The sequence below is a fragment of the Chanodichthys erythropterus genome, chromosome 18 (genome assembly GCF_024489055.1).
Source record: "Chanodichthys erythropterus isolate Z2021 chromosome 18, ASM2448905v1, whole genome shotgun sequence".
Taxonomy (NCBI): Eukaryota; Metazoa; Chordata; class Actinopteri; order Cypriniformes; family Xenocyprididae; genus Chanodichthys; species Chanodichthys erythropterus.
This window is the reverse complement of record NC_090238.1, coordinates 6,928,758-6,952,748: the sequence shown is the minus strand read 5'-3', so window position 1 is coordinate 6,952,748 and position 23,991 is coordinate 6,928,758. Positions and strand designations below refer to the sequence as shown.

Genomic DNA, 23,991 nt, shown 5'->3' with positions numbered 1-23,991 from the left:
TGACCCAAATCCTGGGTTAAAAAGGGACCAACTAATTTCTGGGTTATTTCAACCCAGAAAAATGGGTTATTCTTTTTGACCCAACTTCTGGGTTAAATACCTGACCCAAATTTTGGGTTAAAATAACCCAAAATTGTAGTTAATATAACCCAACTTTTGGGTCAAAAGAACAACCCCAATATCTGGGTTGAAATATCCCAGAAATTAGTAGGTCCCTTTTTAACCAAAGGTCAAAGGTCAAAAATAACCTAACTTGGGTTACTATGCCAGTATGCCTTATTTCAGAAAATAAAACTTCAGAAACTTACACACTTCAAGCACTTTTACATTTTTATTGCATTAAATTAAATTAAACTCTACACACTTGGACCTATTTATCTTAGGTCACACTGTAATAACATTAGACATTAGAAAAAATAGAAAAATAAACAACTCATTTTCTCTCAAACATTTGACAACATTCAATAACTGGATTGAACTTGAGGGACAAGATTTTTGATAGTGTCCTCATCTAAGAGAAGAAATGCCTCCTCATCTATGTCTTCACCTGAAAGACAGAAAACAAGACAACATGAGTATTGTTAATAAGTCGAGACAATTGTGAACCACTCACCAGACACTCTTTGATTATCAAGCTAATAAATAATCACTCTTAAGGGAATGCTGTTGGTTTTTTTTTTTTGTTTTGTTTAAAAAAAAAAAAAAAAACGTGGCCCAATTTGCTAGTTAACTAATGTGGTTCTTTTGCAGCATTACCCATTTTGTGTGAATGACAGTCTATACTGTCCATCTTTTCTTTCATTAACAAGTGTAATAATGACATTAATGCAAAGGTGAATATCTGGCCCATTATTATGCATAACAGCTTAAAGACAAGGCACAAGTATCTTTTAACTATAAGGGTTATTATAGAGATGCATTCCCCACTGTCAAAGAAGTTGTGACTGTCACAAAATCTTACACTGACACATTTAAGCCATATTCAAGAAAAATATTTAGGTATAGAGAGATGATATGAGGGCAGTTAAAGGGATAGTTCACCCAAAAATGAAAATTTGATGTTTATCTGCTTACCCCCAGGGCATCCAAGATGTAGGTGACTTTGTTTCTTCAGTAGAACACAAATGATGATTTTTAACTCCAACCGTTGCAGTCTGTCAGTCTTATAATGCGAATGAATGGTAACACAATTTATAAGAGTCAAAAAATATGCTTAGACAAATCCAAATTAAACCCTGCGGCTTGTGACGACACATTGATGTCCTATGACACGAAACGATCGGTTTGTGCGAGAAACCGAACAGTATTTATATAATTTTTTACCTCTAAAACACCACTATGTCCAACTGCGTTCAGCAATCGCTTAGGTTTCTCACACAAACCGATCGTTTCTTGTCTTAGGACATCAATGTGTCGTCACGCGCCGCAGGGTTCAGTTTGAATTTGTCTAAGCATATTTTTTGACTCTTATAAATTGTGTTACCATTCACTCGCATTATAAGACTGACAGACTGCAACGGTTGGAGTTGAAAATCATCATTTGTGTTCGACTGAAGAAACAAAGTCACCTACATCTTGGATGCCCTGGGGGTAAGCAGATAAACATCATATTTTCATTTTTGGGTGAATTATCCCTTAAAAGAGTAAAACGCTCACCTCTAAAATTCTCTATCAGCCCAGACATCCGCCACTCAGTTAGCTTATCAGCGACAAAGCTGTCCATTTATAATGACCTGAAGAAAACATAGCAATAGAGGTTAGCAACAATTTGAAGACTTGAAACGCTTCTTTAACTCTCACTACTTAAGACAGTAGGGCACTGTATAATATGATAAGCACAGCGCAGCTGGTTAACATAACTATTGTGTAGCCTCGTCGCTCTAGCCGCGGCTAAAGGGGGTCGCACACCGGAAGAGAAGCGTATTTAAAATTCAAACACATTATTCTCTATGAGTGTACACACACCGGCGGCGCCATTCGGCGTCTGTCCGCGGCGCCCAGCAACGGTTCGGGACCTTGTTCAAAATCCTGCAGCGCCACAGAGCGCCATGTACATCGATTTATATTAAATTTACACTTATTTGTCTCAAATCGTCGTTAATGTATATACTGACTTCACCATGTGCTGCAATATAAATTTAGTTTTACATTAATTTACAGAAATCAGCTGCTTGAATGAAAATTGCTGATGTTATTGGATTTTCAGGTGATATTCTCAATTCATTCAGTTAACGGACGCTCTGAGGTAAAGTGTTCAGACTGCAGACTCAGCAACGGTTGTATTTAATTATACAGTACAATCATAACATACTACTGACATTATCTTAATTTCATAATGTCCTAAAACATAACAATATTGCTGGCCATAAACTGAGAAAGTACGCGATACCTTGAGTTGTCCTAGACGCGCGCAGCGCGGCGCTTCTCGTCCGGTGTTCGACCCCCTTAACGCGGCATGAAGTCGCCACTAGCTGCACTGTGCTTATCGTATTATTACCAGTATTATAACAATGAGATAAGTACAGCACAGTTTATGAAAAATAGAATTTAAAGACCGTGTAAAGTGAATTCAGTCATTTTCTTCTAAACACATTAAATAGATCATACGTTTCTCGATGTGTAAAAAGCACAACCATTTTGACACCTAATTTCATGAACTTATCGTTATTTTTAATCATTCAAATTTGGCTGGGTGGTTAATAACACTTTCTTATTTAGTCTGACAAACTCAAAACACATATTTATTTTGACTTTACACGGACTTTAAACTAGTTAGATGTTGTCGCGATATCCGTGGGCGGCTACGTGCTAACCACAGAATTACCACGGTAAGCCATGGTCATTTTTTCAACAGATGGTGCTAAACTAGCAACGGGGACATGGACACAGAAAAGTTTACGTTACATTGACACTGAAAATACTTGCTTACCTTGAACACGCGATGAAGTTGCACCGAAGAAGCCCAGGCCAAAACGGATCGAGTGCGTTCAAGTTCAAGTGACGGTTGTTTCAAACGACTGTTGTGAGAAAATTCCAGAACAACAGCGAGGGCGGGGGGAAGGGGCGTTAACCCAGAACATGGGTTACTCTTTGAAAAATAACCCAGAAACCTAAACAACCCAGGAATTGGGTCAAAATATTAGCCCTATAACCCAGAAAATGGTTACTCTCTGAAAAAATAACCCATAATTTTAACCCAACACAAATAACCCAGAAAATGGGTTAAAGAAATAACCCAGGAGTTTTTAGAGTGAGTGAATAGGGAAATAAATTATATATCAATATTCCTATTAATTATTACATATTATTATGAAAATGTTGCCAATTATTGCTCCCATTATTACACTTCTTTTTTCATTGCATGTTGCTCCAAGAACACATTAATATGCAAATTAGATACAGTGTATAGATACATTGTATTGAATGGGAAAACCCATGTATTGCTATTTTACCCACAAATTGCATAAAGTAAAATGGTATATCAATTAATTCGATTATATGTTTCATAACATAGTTGAGAATCATCTTTATACAAAGTTTGGTTAAAAACAATCCTGAAGCCTAAAAATTGATTGGTGATTAAAAAAAAATCCCATTGTTTTTGCCTATACATGTCATTTCATGTCATTTTATTTTTTAAACAACTTAGTCCTGGTGTCCACTACAGAGGACATAGCATAACATATGAATAAAATATTTTTTTTTTAAAATGGTATTTTTTCATTTGTTTTTTATGCTCTAAACAATATAATGACGTGAAAAAATACTAAATTAAAAAAAAACATTTGGGGGTCTCAGGAGGATATACATACATACATATACATACATACATATATATATATATATGTGTGTGTGTGTGTGTGTGTGTGTGTGTGTGTGTGTGTGTGTGTGTGTGTGTGTGTGTGTGTGTGTGTTAATAAATTCAAATAATTGTATGTGAGAGAGTCAGCTGTAATATCATTGCATTCCTATTGGTCAGTGTTAGAGGAGCTCAGCTTATATGTTAGAGCATGTTTACTTTGAAAAATAATGGAAAAGTAGTGCAGTGTCATATTTATATGAGATAAATTGACGATCATGAGATCTCTTTCTTTGTATGAACAACATTTTAAGGCAATCTGATTACTTAAGTTAAACCAACAATAATGTTTTTACAGTGTATTATTTACAAATACACTTACAGTATATTTTTATTCAAGAGGAGCCATTTTTTATTGTGGTGGAGAATAATTTGAATAAAAGTATTTTATGCTTTGGAGTCATGTGACCTGAATAATGCAAATCAGAAGGGTAACTGGAAAAATCCGTTGACTGGGATATCATTCCATCCTCTTACTCTGTCTGTATGGACTCTTGTAAGTTTTTAAAGAAAGTTATCACTGCAGTTAAATTACAGGCTGAATCCAGGGATCAATAATGCTGTCAGGACTTACAAGCCAAAGAGGTACGTCAACACGATTAAAGGTTTCTAACTCATGTTCTTCACTTCAGCTCCATGTATCAGGATGTAACTTGTTAAAAAGAGTGGAAGAATTAAGATTTTTAAATGTTTTTGAAAGAAGTCTCTTATGCTCACATTTAAAATACAGTAAAACCGTAATATTGTGAAATATTGCAATTTAAAATAACTGTTTCTATTTAAAATGCTCTTTATTCTATATAAATATTTCTATTTGAATGTATTTTAAAATGTAATTTTTTCCTGTGATGCAAAGCTGAATTTTCAGCATCATTACTCCAGTCTTCACAGTCACATGATCCTTCAGAAATTTGCAGCTCCATTATTAATAATGCTTTTTATTATCAATGTTGAAAATTTTGTGGAAAAGTTAAGGAAAGCTGATAGAAAGTTTTTCAGTTTGACAAAGTTAAATGAACAGTATTTATTTGAAATAAAAATCTGTAACACTTTACAATAATGTTTCATTAGTTAACATGAACTAAGAAAGAACAAACCTTAAGCATTTTTTCATCTTAGTTGATGTTAATTTCTATATTTACAAAATGTTTGTTTTGTAATAAATTATTACAATCAAAATTTTTAAGATTAATGCATTAATGCAAAGATTAATAAACACTGACAAATGTATTGCTCATTGTTAGTTAATACATTAACTAATGTTAATGAATGAGGCCTTATTGTAAAGTGTTACCTAGAAATCTTTTGCATCCTTGCTGAATAAAATCTATTTTATCATATTTACCCCAAATTTTTGTAGCGTATCACAGGTTTCACAAAACTATGAAGCAGCTGTTTTCAACATTGTTAATAATCAGAAATGTTTCTTGAGCAGCAAATCAGCATATTAGAATGATTTCTGAAGGATCATGTGACACTGAAGACTGGAGTAATGATGCTAAAAATTCAGCTTTGCATCACAGGAATAAATTACATTTTAAAATATAATCCAAAATAGAAAACGGTTATTTTAAATTGAAATAATATTTCACAATATTACTGTTTTTACTTTATTCTTGAGCAAATAAATAAAGCCTTGGTGAGCAGAAGAGATTTCTTTGAAAAACAAATCCCAAACTTCTGATTGTAGTGTATCTGAATGCATATTGCTGTGGTCAATTTAAACTACTTTGCTTTCATTCCTCATAAACTTCCCTTATCCAGTTTGTATATTCTGGACGATGTAAGTCGCTTTGGTTAAATGTGTGTGCTAAATGAATAAATGTATTGCCTGATTGACGTCACTGATGGAAGGCATATGCACATGTTCATATGTTCATGACTGCGCTCTGTTCCATTCACCAGAAATTGATGGCACAAAAATGAAATTGTCTAAAGGGGTTATTCTCCTTTTTCTGTCCATTATTTTTAAGGTGGGTTAATTATTTTTGAAAGTTCTTCGGTTATACAAACAATTTATTAATTTAAAGAATTAACTCTTTCACACTCTTGTTTGATAGGTTGCTGTGGCAGGTAATATATATACATTTCTGCCTATTATGAATAATAATCTGTTGAATAAATAAAATACATTTTTCCATTAATCTGAATGTCTGTCACAATGCTACATTCCAGGGAGTTCCACAATGGTGTATTTTATTGAGCTTGAAATTGAGAAATCGGTGTATTCCAATGTAGCGGACATTCTGGGAAAAAACGCACAAATAAATGTGAAAAATGCAACTGTAACCGAAATCACCAGCACAACAGGTAAACAAACATATAATGCTTGAAATTACACAATGAAAAAAAAAAAAAAAAAAAACATCCTTAAACAAGAAAAAGAAAAACACTGAAAAGGTACTGGTACATTATAATTTTACAGACATTTGCCTAAAACACAAGCGATGTGTAATAAATCAAAAATCAGTACATAAAAACTCATATTTTCATATATATATATATATATATATATATATATAATATATATATATATATATTCATTTACAGAATGCCAATAAAAAAAACATAAAAGAGGGTCCTGTTTTGTGGTAGCTTTTAAGGGTTAAAAATAAATATGCCTCCTGTAAATTTTAGGATGTATTTCTGTAAAAATTAATAAGTCTTTCAGCAATATGCTCTGATCAAATTCAGAAACATCAACATTATTAATGACAGCTTATTGCTAACATGAGGATATTAAAACTTATATTTTTAAGCATCTTTTGAAATGTTGACATTATGAAATATTATGTCATTTGATCAAACAAGATGGAAAAAATTTTACAAAAAAAAGTTTAAAAAAAAAAAAGTCAATTCCTGGAGAATGATGGCTTCGTTGGTTAAAGGGATTTTACGAAAGTCTACAATGATGGAAAATGATTTTACAGCAGTTAGGAAAAACCTATAAATTGATTTTTCACTTAACTTGATACTGTGCTAAAAGAAAACTATTATGATTTATTTACATGATAAATTAAGGTTTAATAATTTTAATAAAATGCACTTCATAAGGGGAATGACCTAAAATGGGTAAACTTTATGGGCAATAGCTACATTTCTGATTAATAATTGTTGACATACAAAAAAAAAAAAACCTCTCTAATGTGCTTGTTTGCAGATTGCAAGTTGAATGAGACGCATAAGAACTGTTCATGCATGCCAGGAAACACATGGAGTGACGACATATGCAAAAATCATGCCTGCTGCAAAGACGGGCCCTGCTCTTTTAGACCTGAAGAAACCGCTGTGTGCCTGTCTGACAAAAGAGGTAGAGCTGTGTTGATCTGGGCACAAGATTTCTTGATGAAAGAAACAACCATCAAACGCTGCGATTTCTTTCTTTCTTTTTTTTTTCAGTAAGCATCAATGGAAATACTACAATGTCAGAGTATGATTGCTCAATACTATGTGTTAAAGAGAAAAAAGGCTCCAATGAATACGAGACCTTGAATCAGATAATAAGGGATAAGGTATGTACTGCTGAAAATCAACCACCAACACTATAATAATAATAATTTTAACAGCTAACTGTCAAGTCACATATAGTATAAGGTTTAGTCCCTACTTGAGATATCGCATTGTATTAAAGATTGTGCCTTTTACATTCTTTTTTAACCAGCTTTTATTCATTCTAATGTGTTTTACATTTTGCATTTAGTCTTTCCCTACTAGCTAATGTTCATGGAAACGACAAATTTCATTAACTTTAAGTCATTACATTTTGTATTATTATGGTGGTAGGACTGCATTTTAAGGTTCAAAGCAGTTTTTAAGTATTCCACAGAAATATACAGGCAGCACAATGCCTAAAATACTGTCGCTGTATAGTTTTGATTTGATTGCACAACTTGATCAATTCAAGAAATATATAATACACTGTTTGTATATATACATCACCTGCATGTTTTAATTTCTTTTAGCTTGTGAAACATTACAGCACATTTAAATATTTTGATTCTCTGATTATCAACGGTTACAGGTAATCATGATGACAAACACTTCTAGCAATACTGTTTACTGTTCTTTCTGTTTATTTAAAAATAAATAAATGACAAATGTATTAACATCTCCCATTTTATTTAAAGTTATGGCAGTGTGGTTGTAGATTATACAGTGCAGATACTTGGTCCAGTTTCAATTAATGAGCTTAATAGGACATCTATTACACTGAATGGAACTCGGCTGGTTACAACAGGTAACTTATTTATTTATCCACTGGGTAAACTATTTATTAAACTGTTTTTACGGCACTGTTTTATATTTATAATACTACACAAACAAATTTATGTGATAAAGAAGAGTTTATTGCACACCCACGTCTTATTTTCTCCAAAGGCCTCATTAGTATTGAAGTACCTGAGGATCAACCGATTGATATAGGTTCTGCGGCAAATATAACTTGTGCTCCACCAGAGGCCTTGGGAGACGTAAAGTGGTTTTTAACTGATGACAAGAATAAAACAACACAGATCACAAAAGGACAAGAGGCCAAATTTGCAAAGGATGGTACTGGTACAAAAGACATTGTTGCACTCAGTGGAATTTCAGAAAGCTGGAAAGGTATGTTTCCAAACACATAATTAAGATAATCACATGACATTGAGAGTAATATTTTCACTCGTTTTTAAATATAATAATTAAATCCAAGTTGGCTTCAATTTCAGTTTAAAGCTGGTGTTTGTCATTTTTCAGTGTTGTAAAATACAGAATAATTTGTCTAAAAAAATGCACAGAAAAAAAAAATGGTTTAGATACAACTTTCCCTAAGAAACTGCTAGTAGATTTCCCAAACAATTACAAAGAAATGGCAAGTAACACATTGGATTATCTGAAAAATAAATTATTTGAAGTGGAAAAGCTAAAATAGTATTTTCTTGTGAAACATACTTTAATAATCTTTTAATAATCTTTATCGTATTTACAACTTTGAAAAATCATTTTTATCTATTTGCTGTCTGAAGGAAAATTTACATGCGTGTATACACAAGGGACCATTGAACACAAAGCAAGCAGAGAGTTGGACATAGCACTTTTGCCAGAAATACAGGCCAGGAGTACTCCCCAATTTCCAGATTGTAAAACTACTTCAACGCCGGTAATTCCATGTAAAATTGAGTGTAACATTCCATTCAGCAAAGAAAATTACACTGTTACATGGGATCCTGGTCTAAGTGATTTTAAAGTAACAGGTAAGTACATTACTATTTTTGCTCTCTCAATGCAAACACAAGCAGTGTAAATAATGGAAAAATAAATATCTATTTATGGTATTTACACACTTGATGATAAACAATTTTCATATTCCTGAATTCTCTAGTAATCCAAGGGGAAGTTATATCATACACAGCAGTAAAGAACATATATTGTAAAGAAAATAATAACGAAACCATGGATGTCAGTTGTAACTTCACAAACAATAGATCCAAATTCAAAATAAGCAGAAAGGCGACTGTGCAGCTCCCCATCATTAAACGTAAGTTTTGTGTTTTTAACTTAATTCTATATCTCTTTTAAAGTTTCAGTATATTCTATAGGTGTGTGATTATTTAGTGAGTTAGGGGATGGGTCCAGTATGTTAGTCTGACCAGTGGTGGGTGGTAATGGACATGTTTGGAACAACTCTTTGGGGGGACGCTGCTAATGGTTCAGAAATTACCCACTTCACCTTATAAATGCATATAATTATATATTTACATGAATTACAATCTTTTTTTGTCTTAAATTACATGACTGAAATCAGCTTATATGAGCATTAAGTGCTTTAGCTTTTATAACTTTCAGCCTTTATCTTATACACAGCATCATGTCCAAACCTATGGAAGCCCATTTCCACCATAATGGGAAAAAAAAATGCTTTGGCACAGTAAATCATCATTATGAAATAAAAAGTGGAAATTATGAGAGTCACATTTAAATTTTTTTATTTTTTTTTTGAAATTTGTGAATTTTTATGTCCTAATTATCAGTTACCAAAACATATTTTTCTTATGTGGCGGAAATGTGCTTTCATACAAACCTTTATGACTTTGTCTTCGGGCATTCTTTTCCATATAATGGGTTTTTCAGGTATCGAAATGACAACAAAGGTGGCTCAAATGACTTTCCAAATCCATAAAACAAAAAATCATTATTCACTGATAATATTTCCCTCTGTCAAAACTCTGAACTGAATGCAAAAGCATTGACTACAACAATGACTTCTGAGAGCAGTAGATTGTTTTAGACTGTTCACATAAAGCTTATTGTATGACTTAATTACTGTTGTGGTGCTTTTTTAAGTGAAAGTGATCTGTTGAGTTTTAAAAGGAAAAGAGCAGCTAGGATATTATTCAAAGAACTCCTCAAAAGAAAGTTATACAGATTTGGAATGGCATGATGGTGAGTGAATGGGGACACAAATTTCATTTTTGAAAGAATTACTTTGTTTCTTCCGAACTGATGCATATTATACTTACTAAAAACTAGTGAATGTTTTCTGATTTGAAATTATGAAAACAAAAATGACAAGAAATTTTTAAACTAGTTTTTCATTCCTTAATACAGCCTCCCCTAGTGAAAAAATAGTGTACTTAAGTACAATTTATTTGTATGTACTTTAGTATAACTAAATGTACTTGTGGCACGCTATAAATTGGTATACTTAAATTCTGCTAAATTGAAACAACTAATTTTGTACTAAATGCATTTTAGTTGTCCAAAAGCAGTGCTTAAGTTCAACTAAAGTTGTATTAAATATACTTGTTTGTGCTAAAGTGGAACTATTCCAAGTATACTTTAGTACACTTTAAATATAGTCTTGTATTTAAGTTTTGAAATGCAGAATTCACTCAGCATAAACTTTAAATGTATTTTGGTGACATTAGAATTGCAATTCAATTACACAGTAAGAGTGTTGAACATACTGATAACAAACTTTTAGTGATTTTGAAACACATTGCAATGGCATTCCAAGGTTACTTGTAGTATGCTAATGGCATCATTATAGTGTGCTTCAAATAGGCTACAATAAAGTAATCTTTATAAAGTTAAAGCTTTAGAATATGCCTTTTACAGACAGCCCCAGTATACCAGTAATTTACTTATCCAGTGAACATCAGTGAGACAATTGGAACAGATATATATTTGTATATTGATTGTAGGAACCAGTACAGGCTGGATTCGAACTCAGGTTGCTGTCGCATAAGAGCACTCACTTTACCTGTTGCGCCACCACACAGATATACTCAATGCAAAACTGGGGTTACTTTGTGTTCTCTCTATACTGTTACAAGTACAGCTATAAGCGCGCAGACATTATTAATGACAGCACAAATTATATGGATTAAAAGACTGTGAATTGCCGAGAAAAGTTTCAATATAGGTACAGTAAGAAATGAAACCAGCAGACGCAACATTCATTATCAAGAATGTTTTGCTTCCCTTTTACTTGACACGATCTGTCATTAACGCAACATGAAGCGATTGCATAAACCGGCATAACATTAGTTTTATTCTTGTGCGCGCACTAAAACACAGACAGTTCGTACAAGTGAGGTCGTATGAATTCATACGAATTAGCCACCTGGTAAAATACGTACAAATTAGTTGTGAGATAGCGTTGGACAGTTCCGTTCATTGGTGGAAGAATGTGAACATACTGAACTGCTTGTGTTTCAGTGTGCGCAGATGGAATAACCCCATCTGTAACATTCCTCTGCCGATTGTCTCTGCGCGCTTCAACTCTCAATGCGCCACAACTGCTCCTGACGTAAAACGCAATGAAATGAATTGGCGATCTCGCATTACGCTGCGGATTTAAATGTGATGCATGAATTAAAATGATTTACTTTTCATGCAAACGTTTCTTAATTTATTTGTCATTTTAACTTTTTGTGTAATTTTTGAGGACTGGTCAGCATCAGTTTAATAATTTATTTAATAATTCATAATATTTGGACAGCCCAAAGGGCTGGAGTCCATATTACAAAGTGCAACGGGCCATAAAAGTAGCATTAATGGAAAAAGTGTATTACAGTAGGTGCATTGGAATGCATTATAAATACTCTAAAGTAATGAAACTTCTGATCAGATACGTGAGTTTTTCATCTGAAAAACTCCTGCACAGATGACAGACACCAGGAAAAAGTTACACTCCCACCTGACATGCCACCAGTCAACCCACCAGAGCACGAGTTGGATATCAATCCACTTAGGTGGAGTGAGGTAGAACAAACCGTGCGTAGAGCAAGGGCCGCATCATCTCCAGGTCCCAATGGAGTTCCATACAGGCTCTACAAAAACGCTCCAGATGTCCTGCGATTCCTTTGGAAACTGATGAGAGTTGTGTGGCAAAAGAAGAAGATACCAACATCCTGGCGGAGAGCCGGAGGGATCCTTATCCCCAAGGAAAAGGACTCATCAGTGATTGGGCAGTTCCGACAGATCAGCCTTCTAAACGTAGAGGGAAAAATCTTCTTCTGCGTGGTCGCTCACAGGCTGGCAGGATACCTGCAAAGAAATAACTTCATTGACATGTCAATCCAGAAAGCAGGCATCTCAGGCTTTTCTGGTTGTGTAGAACATGCTAGTGTCATATGGCATCAGATCCAAGTCGCCAAAAAGGAGGGAACAGATCTTCACGTGGTGTTCCTGGATCTCGCGAATGCCTTTGGCTCAGTCCCTCACAACCTCCTGTGGACAGCCTTTGACTACTTTAGAGTCCCAGCAGCTCTCACAACCCTTGTCAAGGCCTACTTTCAGGACGTCCAACTCTGTGTGACAACAGCAGAGTACACAACAGCTTGGCAACACCTGGAAGTGGGAATCATGGCGGGCTGCACCATCTCCCCACTGGCCTTCACCCTGGCCATGGAGGTCATCATTCGGGCCTCTAGATGGACAGTTGGCGGACAGCGAATAAGATCTGGGCTGAGGCTGCCGCCGGTCAGAGCATACATGGATGACCTCACAACTCTCACCACGACCAAGGTTTGCACTGCACGATTATTAAGAAAGCTTCAGGAAAACATTGAACGGGCTCGCATGAAGATCAAGCCAAGCAAGTCCAGAAGCATCTCTATTATCAAGGGGAAGTTGTCGGACCACCGCTTCCACATCGGCGAGGAACCCATCCCAACTGTCTCAGAGAAGCCAGTGAAGAGCTTAGGTCGGTGGTATGATGCCTCCCTTAAAGACAAAGAGCAAGTAGAACAGCTTAGGAAGGAGGTAGCCAGTGGCTTGGAAAAGATCGACAGAACCCTGCTCCCTGGCAAGCTGAAGCTCTGGTGCATGCAGTATGGACTACTTCCACGTCTCCTGTGGCCACTAACCCTCTATGAAGTCCCGCTCTCGAAGGTGGAAAAGCTGGAGAGACTGGTCAGCACATACGTAAGGAAGTGGCTTGGCCTTCCCAGGTGCCTCAGCAGTATTGGACTTTACGGCAAAGGGATGCTACATCTGCCCATTTCCAGTCTGGTAGAGGAGTACAAGTGTGCCAAAGTCAGACTGGAGATGATGCTACTGGATTCGAACGATCCATTTGTAGCCCAAGCTACCCCCATCTTGGCCGCTGGGAGGAAGTGGACCCCGTTGGCTGCAACTGAGCAGGCAAAGGCAGCACTCAGACATAAGGACATCGTGGGCCGAGTGCAGGAGGGGAGGACTGGTCTTGGACTTGGGGCCAGTACACCAGTGTGGAGCAAGGCCTCTCCACCTCAGAGACGTAAGATGGTGGTCCAGGAGGTACGTCGGGAGGAGGAAGCAAGAAGGTGCGCCCAAGCTGAGGAAGAGGAAGATCTCCTGGAAAGAGCTGTGGGAGATGGAGGCATTTAGGGCAAGCTTTACCATCAGGGCTGCCTACGATGTCCTACCTTCTCCTGCAAACCTAAGCCAATGGTATGCCGAAGACCCCACGTGTCCTCTATGCTCAAGTCCAGCAACACTGAAGCACATCTTAGTGGGATGCAAGACCAGCCTCACCCAAGGCCGTTACACCTGGCGGCACAACCAGGTGTTAAAGTGTCTTACAGCAGTGTTGGAAAGTCGACGGAGAAGCGTGAATGCCCTGCCTCCCCCGTCACCCCAGTGGCAGCCAACACTATTTGTTCGGGAGGGTGAGGGCCAAGCCAACCTCACCACCATAAGATCAGACTCTGGTCAGCTGGGCAGAGCACGGGACTGGGAGCTGCTGGCAGACTTGAACAGGAAACTCTGCTTCCCAGCTGAAATCGCAGCCACCAACCTGCGACCAGACCTTGTTCTGTGGTCAGCCTCCCTCAAGCTTGTCTACATCATCGAGCTCACTGTGCCCTGGGAGGGTGCAGTGGAGGAGGCCTATGAACGGAAAAGGTTGAGGTACGCTGAACTTGCAACCGATGTGCAGCAACAAGGCTGGAACGTGAAGGTACGTCCAGTGGAAGTAGGCTGCAGAGGGTTTGTAGCCACCTCAACATCCAGGCTACTTAGGGAGATGGGAGTGCGAGGAAAGGCCCATCGGCAGGCAGTCAAAGACCTCTCTGTGGCTGCGGAGAAGGGAAGCCAGTGGCTATGGGTGAAGAGAAAAGACTCCGCTTGGGTCTTCAAATGAGTTGATGGAACCTAGGGAGTGAACCTGGGACGCTGGGATTCACTGCTGAACCCTCTAGAGGTGTCGTGGGCCTATCAGCGAAACACCAAGGAAGGAGGGCGCCCACTTGACAACCCAAAGGGTGCCATCACTCAACTGACCATCCCACGGAGTCTCATCGGAGCCTCAAGTACCCTCCTGATGACATACCAGACGACAGTGCCATCACTCAATGGACCATCCCATGGAGTCTCATCGGTGCCTCAAGTATGCATTAAGGGATATCAACATCAAGTCCTATACAACAGATCTAATACTCTAAAGTAATGAAACTTCTGATCAGATACGTGAATTTCTTTCACCATTTCAAACTATGTTGTTTTCTTTATTTGTCATAATTACAAATATTTACTTTTGTAACTCCTTTCTATATGTATGTATATTTGCTTTGCGGCATGCAAAATTGTGAAAAGTGCTAAAGAAATAAATTTGAATTTAATTAAACAATAGCCTATAGCTGATTTTCAAAGTGTGGGCAAATTATTGAAAAGTAGGTCATAATTATAAAACTTACTTCATGATTATTTTCTGCAACTCAAAACACATTTCCTGTAAACTTTTATCTGGACCAATACTATTTTTACACTCAACAAGTAGAACTCAAATACAGTTAATTTAATTGTAAATTTAATCATCACAGGTCAACATAGGATTCAAAAATAAATTACAGAAGTAGTACTTAAATATTTAACAAATCAAATAGCTAACTATAATGATTATTTGCAAATTGCTCATTGTTAAATTTGAGCTGTAGGCAAAAGTCTTCACAGCACCAGTTAGCAGAAACAAGTTCTGTTGTTAAGCAAAAGTACAGCAAAACCAATTGTTGGTGATTGTGATGGCACTGGCTTTATGGCTTGTTCAAAACATATCAATCATTGAGGTTCAACCAATAATAGGACGTTGAGGCAGGCCAATGGTGATCAAGGTTTAGCTTCAGCAGTTACAGTGTTTTCAAGTCATGTCAGAAAGAATATATTTATGATAAAACTCATAATTATGAGTTTTAGTAACTATGAATTTTTCTTAAGAGTTTCTGAGTTAGGTGCATGACAGTGAGAAAACATGTCAGAGCCAATGGATGGAGAATCTGCCCAAGTCAAAAAACTACCAAAATGTATTTAAAATAGGCCTACATTCATTTCATACTACAAACCCATTAATATATATTTACTGACATACATATTCTAATAAAACTTTATTTGGAGTTCTTCTTTATATTGCACAATGCATATTTCTCATATTTTCCTGACTAAGCCTGGTTTCTCCCAATTGTTTTTTTTCTCCATTTTAACACCTTTGCCACTTGTTTGCCACCTGATGTCACCTGTTGGAGTTTGGGTTCCTTGCTGCTGTTGCCTTTGGCTTGCTTAGTTGCTTATTAGACACTTGACATTTGACTTGACATTTGATATTCAACAGTGCTTTGATCTGCCTGCATTGACACTATTCTTTAAGTAATGTACCAGTTATCACTGTAAAGCTGCTTTGACACAATCTACATTGTAAAAAGCGCTATATAAATAAAGGTGACTTGACTTGACTATACCAATTTAGTATACTAAAGGTACAATTGCAGGGTATTTATATTAAGTACATAAATATGTAAATACATTTGTAGTACAGTTAGCATAAAATAAATATATTTCAAATACATTTTAGTATATTTATTTTTCACTAGAGTTGTCACAAACCTGTGAACCAAATGAAGGCTGGCCCATCACAAAAAGCAATTACAATGCCAGCAAGAATTGTATTAATTCTGCTGTTGGTTTGAGAACGAGAGAATGCAAAAACGGAACGTGGCAAAATGAAATCTCTTCTTGTGTGAATAAGGACCTGCATGTCATTGAAAAGGATGTACAGGTATCACTATTTGGTATTTATTTATGCATTCCTCATTGTTGGCCATATTTACTCTTAGTACTAAACGCTTGATTTTTCTTTACCTTCATAATAACAGGAATTAAATAAAGGTATTGGCTTCATTAAGGACAGTGCAAAAGACATTTTCGAACGCATAAAGGATTCTACCACAATCAAGACATTCAACTCATTTGCAAATATTAATGCATCTATAAGTATTTTAGATGTCATGAATTATGTATCTCAAGAACAGAAAAATAAATGGAATGATACTGTCATCCCTGTAAGTATGTTTTCTCTCTAGTTTCTCTAAAACATTATGCATTAACCCTCTTATTAACATGTAATTCTTCTTTAAAACTTCAGTAATATTTGACCCACATCTATATATTTAGAGATCTGATCTATTACAATTGATGGAGTAACACAACCCATGTGAAAAGAAATGCCATAGAACTTTTTACTTTTAGCATATATCTCAAGTATTTCTGTTTTTCCTCAATCTCTTTGATCTTAACATTATCTACATTTGTAAGTGTAATTGTCACAACTATTTTATGGGAATGTATTGTGTGTCTGCAAAATGTAACTCACATAAAACATTTACTTCATGTTTTAAAACTTAGTTATTTTTCAGTAAATTGGTCAATGGCTTTTTTTTTGTCATTATGGGAGTCATACTGGTCAGACTATTTAAATGTTGTTTAAACTTAATGTTTGTTCTATTTTTTGTTTACACAGTCATTTTTTTCTAACTGAATGCTATTATGTATCTCTTTAGATTTAGCTTTTTTAGAAACTGATCAACAGCAGTTAAAGTTTGCTGAGAAAAGTAATACACAGAAAAAGAATAAAGGAATATTTTATGTACACAATACATTTAATTTTGTAGCATGTAAACAAAGCATTTCATGGCAGATATTTATGGAATATATGTATATCTGACAGATTTTGATCACTGAATGAATTTCATTGAGTGATGTGATTGTTTACACACAGAAAGTTTAAAGTTGTGAAGAGTTTGGCAATCAACTCATCGGTTTGGTTCAGCAAGTGCAATTTGCTTAACCCTCTACCGCACACATTATGATAAATCTATAAAAAAAAAAATTTGACTCTTTTTCTTTTCTTAGAATGGCTTAACTTAAAGTGCTGTAAAAAAAACAATTTTGGAAAAAAATATTATTTTAAGGTGCTTTATGATATGTTGCCATATGGCCACAACGTACAATAGTGGAAAAACTTAAAATAAGTTTAAGTGTATATAGTTCATATTTTTCCTCAGAAATGTTGTTTGTATTGAATCAATTAGTGCTATTATAAGTTTTAGCAGTAATTATAAACAATACCATACTTATTTTCCAACATCTTGTTTTTCCATTCTCTTTTGCTGAATAATGTTTTATATTCTTTAAATTTCACCATTTTTCTGTATGAAACTTCAAAAAGCATTTTTTTTTCCAAAGGTGAGACACATGTAGACATCACATTTGGTGCTCTTCACACTTACAATACACTTACAGCCACTTGCACCTGCCTTTTTGAGACACCATGATAGGACAGTGGTTGGTCTGGGCCAGTATACATGGCTGTGATGGCAGATCTCTGATGTTGATTTAATCCATAATACAAAAGCCATGGCAGTCCTTAACATACGACTAATCAACATTATATCACTAGCATTAATGTTTTTATTGTTATAGCTTAACAGACTGCAGCTGATCTTTGCTAGCTATCTAACCTATTATAATAATGCCATTCCATTATTGCGCAGTGTTGCCATATGGCAACACAGACATTTTCTCGATTTACCAAAAACTAATTTCATAAAAACATTTTTGAGTGGTGAATATGTCATCATACCTTACCTTAGATGATGTTAACATTTTTTTTGTTAATGTGACATGGGCAGGTCCTTGTTTGTTACTGACGTTTTAGTTTGCTTTCAGCAACTACCGACAAGAGATTGCAGTCTGTCAGATATCGCGTCACAGAAAAAAAATGCATGTCATGTGACTTAACCAAAGCACATCATTGGCTAAATTAAGGTCTTCTCTTACCAATAAAAAAAAAAAACTAGAATGTTCTCTTAAAGAGACGGTGGCAAGGAAATGAACATAAAGAGTATGTTGCCATATGGCAACACTATGCGGTAGAGGGTTAAATTAATAACAAATTAAAATCTGATATGAGCCACCAACACTTAACATCATATGTATACAGAAAAGTTATGTTTAGTTTGCTAGTATATAAACATATGGACTAAAGAAGAAGCCTTAACTGTAGGATAACTTGAATAATTCAAGGTATATGAAAACCAATAATTCAAGTTAAACTAAAGCCATTCATTCAAAGTAAACAAACAACACTGATTCTAGTTAGTTTTACATGGTTGATTCTATTGGGTGTTACTTGTTTCAATGATGTGGATCATGTTCAGCCAAAGACCTATTTATTTGAGTGTATTCTTCCTGTGTTTGTTCAAAGTCTAATTGCATTTCACTGTCTTTTTGTTTTTATATTGCAGGACTTTGTCAATTCTATAAGCAATGTTTTGAATGACACAAATGCCTGGAAAAACCCTGCAAATCTTGACACAGATTTATCTGTAAAATATCTAAATACTGTTGAGAAAATGGTGAACAACTCAAATCTGTCCTCGAATGCCTCTCACAATTATAAAAATGTTGAACTGAAGCTCTGTAATGACAACTGTGGTAGCTTCAATACCAGTGTCATCACAGGCAATGGGGTTATTGTCGTTGGATTCCAGAACCTTCATGAAATTTTACCAAAACCCGAGCTGAATGATATTAATGCTATACCAGAGACCACCATCTTGTCAATTACTACTGTAAATAATACCAATGGGACTAAAAGAGTTGAGATGGCATTTGATTACTCCAAAACAAGACTCCCAAATCACGAAATGTATTGTGTTTTCTGGAATGTAAGTGCGAATAAGTGGTCTAGAGAAGGGTGTACATGGGGTGGTGCGACCAATGAAGAGTTATGCACATGTGACCACAACTCTGCATTCACCATACTGATGTCTAAAGATAAAGTGACCCTACCCTACATGGAGGAACTGACCTACGTTGGCTTAGGAATATCAATTCTTTCACTTGTTCTGTGTTTAATCATTGAGATTTTGGTATGGGATGCAGTTGTAAAGTCAGACATATCCAATTTTCGGCATGTGGCCGTATTCAACATCGCTTTATGCTTGCTGTTTGCACACTGTGGATTTTTAGCATCAGCTGAGCCTGAGAAAACCCCCGCACAATGGTGCTCCATCCTCACAGTAGTCAAGCACTTTTTTTTCTTAGCCGTCTTCTTCTGGATGCTGTGCTTGAGTTTTGTAATTCTGCACCAAATAATATTTGTCTTTGACCATCTGCGGAAAAGGGTTTTTTGGGGATTGTCTATCACTCTTGGTTACGTATGCCCAATATTATGTGTGGCAATAACCTTCATTACATTCAGTAACGGAGAAGCTGGTCATTACTATTCCGAAACAACTTGCTGGCTCGTATACAAGGGTACGTTGAAGGGCTCCATCTATGCCTTTATTCTTCCTGTCGGAACTATTGTGTTTATAAACTTGTTCACCCTGGCTGTGGTGATCATGAAGATAGCAACCCCTACTGTGTCGGAGGCAAAGGCGCGGGACGAAAAGGAAGTTGCCAAGAGTATGATTAAGACGATAGTCTTCCTAAGCCCTGTCCTTGGAATAACTTGGATCTTCGGATTTTTTATAATGAATCTTGACCTTACACAAAAACCTTGGGCCCAAGTCGTGAACTACACATTTACAGTACTCAATTCACTACAGGTGAGAGTCAAGCATCAAACGCTTCTATCTATTTTACTCATACTGAGTGCAATCATGCATGTACTATAAAATACCTTCATGTATTTTATTGCAGGGCTTTTTCATATTACTGACAAATTGCGTTGGAGAGAAAAAGGTAAATATGCCCATTATGTGTCTTCAATATGATTGTTTTTAAAGATTTAGTTCCCCCAAAAATGAAATTTCTGGAAGGCCATGTTTCTACCAAAGCGTTTGTGAGCGCTTGAGAGCGCTTCGACAGCACAGCATTTTTTTTCCAGTTTTGTTGCTATGATATGGAATATACGTGGCACTTGTTACTTGTAACTAATTTTGCAGATAATTTGTTTCAGACTAAAAATGTCGACTTTGTAAAAATGTTGCTTTTTAGGTGGACACACGGTCTAAGTTACTCATCCTGTTCCAAACCCACAAGAATCTTCGAAACACAAATTAAGATATGTTTTGATGAAATCCAAAAGGTTTTTTTTATCTCCCATAGAAAGCAGAAGGCCCAGAGAAGTAGTAAAGAGATGGTTAAAATAGTCAACGTGACTACAGTGGTTAAACCTTAATGTTATGAAGCGATGTGAATGCTTTTTTTCTATGCAAAAACAAAAACAAAAAGATGACTTTACTCAACAATTTCTCTACCCTGTCAGTCTCTTAAGCAGTTGACGCATTGCAGCGCTTCTTTGTTTACATCCGAACGCTGGCTCTGTATTTGTCGACGCTGGTCACATGAGCAGCACGATGTATGCATGTGATGCTGACGCAGGAGCCAGCCAACACTGAGCCAGTATTCTGACAAAGAACACAGAAGCGCTGCAATGTGTCTTCAAATTAAACTTCATAGGAGACTGACAGGGTAGAGAGGAAATTGTTGAATAAAGTCGTTATTTTTGTTTTGACTCACAAAAAGTATTCTTGTTGCTTCATAACATTAAAGTTGAACCACTGCAGTCATGTTGACTATTTTAACAATGTCTTTACTACCTTTCTGAACCTTGAATGTGGTAATTATGTTGCTTTCTTTGGGAGAAAAAAACCCAAAAAAACTCGTATTTCATCAAAAATCTTAATTTGTGTTAATAAATGACAGAAATTTTGGGGTAAACTAACCCTTAGAATATAAAATATTTTAATCACTGTTCTTTTTCTGACTGGACTATTACCACTATTACTGAACAAATTTGCTATCACAAGATTTCAGTCTATAAAACCTTTACAGCGATGCTCAATAAAATGTGCATATTTAATTTTCTCCAAAGGTTCGTGATGCACTTGTGAAGCGTTTCAAAGGTTCCAAGGTTAGTTCGTACAAGGGAAATATACACTTCTACAAATGCAAAATTTATTGCGAACACAAATACATAAAACAACACAGAGCTAATCTTCTTACATTTTCTTTCATTAGCAATCAGCGCATTCTAAAAGTGAAAGCTCATCCAAAGCGACATCTTCTATTATAAGGAAATAAAGATTGGACAGATTTAAGGTAAGTTACATTGGTGTGCTTAAGAAATTTTTAATTTATTTTTATTTTATTTAATATGATGTTCTAATGTTGTTTTGTATCCCAAATCAGCATGTGAATGGTTTAGTCGGTGCATTCTAGAAGCAACAAAAGACACATATTTTCCATGGATTAAATTCTGTCACATTCTATGCAGATTAAAATGGCTATAAAAACAGATAATTGTTTATTAATTGTTTAAATTGTTAATTGTTTTCTTAAACACTGTACTATTATTTGTGATATTGTACTCCAGAGGATAATGTATATCAGTGTACTCAAGTATGTATACTTTGTCATGTTAGTTTACTGTATTATGAATGTATTTAGATTTCTGTCTGTGAATGATTAATTTTTCTTTCTAAAAATGGTATATTTAATTTTAAGTAAATTCATGTAAGTATATTTATGCTTTTATGCCTGTATAGCTTACTTGGTTATTACTCAAAACTGGTGACAGTTGTAGAATTTTGGCATGCAATTTTACTTCCTCTGACAATGCTTTCTCTTATATTTTACATTTAATTTTTTTTACATTTAAAAAACACACATTAATTTGTATTTTTGCTCTCATGGTATAATAAAACCTACTTTTTAATTACTTGATTTTCCTTGCAGTCTGGCTTCGTTTCTCTCTTGTTCCCATTCTTCATCAGTATCATCTAAGGGCAGTCCATTGAACTTTGCCATTTGCCGATAGTTTCTGCTCTCAATCTCTGCCCTGAAAGTACAGAGAACACCACATTATTAAATGCCTAGTATCACATTACGTAGCCACAAATCTAGTCCACACATCAAAAGAACGTAGAACAGAAAATACAAAATAATAATAATATAAAGTGTGTATAAACCATACTTGACCTCTAATAGGAGTCAGTCCAATAAGAACTGATTATGTGACAAATATAGGCTAATTCAGAAAACAAAAGAGACTTCTGCTCATGGATATCTACTTTACTTGCTTTTAAGTCCCTCTGATCAAAACTCTATTAAATATCATTCTATTAATTAAATGCTACTATAAAAAGTCAAACACATAGGCCTAACTGGATGTCAAGAGGTTGAAATGGGCAATTTGAGAAAAAAAAAAAGTTTCTAAGTACAAAAATCATCCTACTTTTCAAGAAAATGAACACAATCTTCATGTCCATAGATTTCAGCAATCCTGACAGGTTTATCCCCAGAAGTGTCCTCCTTGTCAACAGGTGCATGGAGGGAATGAAGGAGTCGTAGTACTGTTAGTCTCCCAGACTCCGCTGCAAAGTGTGCAGGCGTCCATCCATTGTCCGTCCTCAAACAAGCCCTTGCTCCATTTTCAATCAGTATCCGAACCATTTCTGTTTGACCTTAGACAAGATCAGAGCTTAGGCTTAACATCACACATGCAAGAAGAACATGACATCAAGTCCAGAGGTCACTTTATTTTCAAGTTTCATGACCTTCACACTACTAGTCTACACTAGAATTATTATATATTATATTTAGGATAAAAAAAAAGCATCTAAAATGGCACATTTTGATCCTGAATGCATAACCTGCCTCTGGATGCTGCCCAGTGCAGCGGTGTCTTTTTGTTCCAGTCCAAGTCTTTCTGATTAAGGTCACATGAATTTTTTTTCACAATATCTTCCACTAGATCATAATCTCCAGCAGCTGCTGCCTGATGCAGCTCTGTCATTTTTTATCAGGTAAATTACTAAAAACTATATTTCGGTTACTCCGTCTCTTGTTGCTGTTTGCGCTAGAACGTCATCCAAGACCTGCAACTTGTTACCACAGCAACGCGACAGCAGGTGTTTTTTTTTTTCTCTCTCTCTTTTAAGAATCGTTTAAATAAATAGTTTATTATTCTATTTTAAAACTATTCTCTGTATAACTTTAATAAAATTTCTTTTTAAATTATCGTCCAGAATAAGTAGCGCATAGACGTCATTGTCATGTGATACCCGTTACTTTTCTCAGCGCAGATTATGGACAAATCAGAGCCATTTGTGACAACTGTTTGGGTGAATTTACATTTGTGTCAGGTACCACTCAAATAAATTGATATTTAAACGATTATGAATTGTAGTGTACAAATGTTTTAGTTTAAACAAAAAACACCTCATGGAATCTGAATGCTGCTCGTAGGCTTTTGAGCCGCATTGCGCCCCCTTGTTTGTCTCCTGCCAAACGGCAAGCATAATTTGCCTCTCGCAGGTATTATACTAATTAAAAAAAATTTTTTTTTTAGAGCTATATAGACTACTTTAATCTTACTTCTGAGATAT

The 23,991-nt window shown here is 35.6% G+C and overlaps 2 protein-coding genes and 1 long non-coding RNA gene across 3 annotated transcripts; 1 reads left to right on the top strand and 2 right to left on the bottom strand.

The window, feature by feature from the left end:
- Window positions 1-213: 213 nt before the first annotated feature.
- On the bottom strand, window positions 214-3,222 carry LOC137006941 (uncharacterized). Its single transcript, XR_010892544.1, has 3 exons — window positions 2,930-3,222; window positions 1,657-1,733; window positions 214-547 (listed from the first exon to the last, which is right to left on the bottom strand). It is a non-coding gene; the product is annotated as an uncharacterized lncRNA (long non-coding RNA).
- A 1,109-nt stretch (window positions 3,223-4,331) lies between these two features.
- On the top strand, window positions 4,332-22,304 carry adgrf3a (adhesion G protein-coupled receptor F3a). The gene is made up of 18 exons (XM_067367931.1): window positions 4,332-4,444; window positions 5,765-5,832; window positions 5,920-5,932; window positions 6,035-6,169; window positions 7,020-7,169; window positions 7,259-7,371; window positions 7,822-7,880; window positions 7,987-8,096; window positions 8,237-8,461; window positions 8,863-9,090; window positions 9,219-9,374; window positions 16,186-16,370; window positions 16,468-16,653; window positions 18,898-20,205; window positions 20,300-20,341; window positions 21,477-21,515; window positions 21,623-21,703; window positions 21,794-22,304. Exons 1-17 carry the CDS (start codon window positions 4,417-4,419, stop codon window positions 21,683-21,685), a joined length of 3,108 nt encoding a protein of 1,035 aa, XP_067224032.1. The 5' UTR covers window positions 4,332-4,416; the 3' UTR covers window positions 21,686-21,703; window positions 21,794-22,304.
- LOC137007147 (ankyrin repeat domain-containing protein 66) lies at window positions 21,806-23,399 on the bottom strand. Its single transcript, XM_067368464.1, has 4 exons — window positions 23,261-23,399; window positions 22,839-23,067; window positions 22,324-22,442; window positions 21,806-21,819 (listed from the first exon to the last, which is right to left on the bottom strand). The coding sequence occupies exons 1-4, from the start codon at window positions 23,397-23,399 to the stop codon at window positions 21,806-21,808; spliced, it is 501 nt and encodes a 166-aa protein (XP_067224565.1).
- Between the last annotated feature and the right edge of the window lie 592 nt (window positions 23,400-23,991).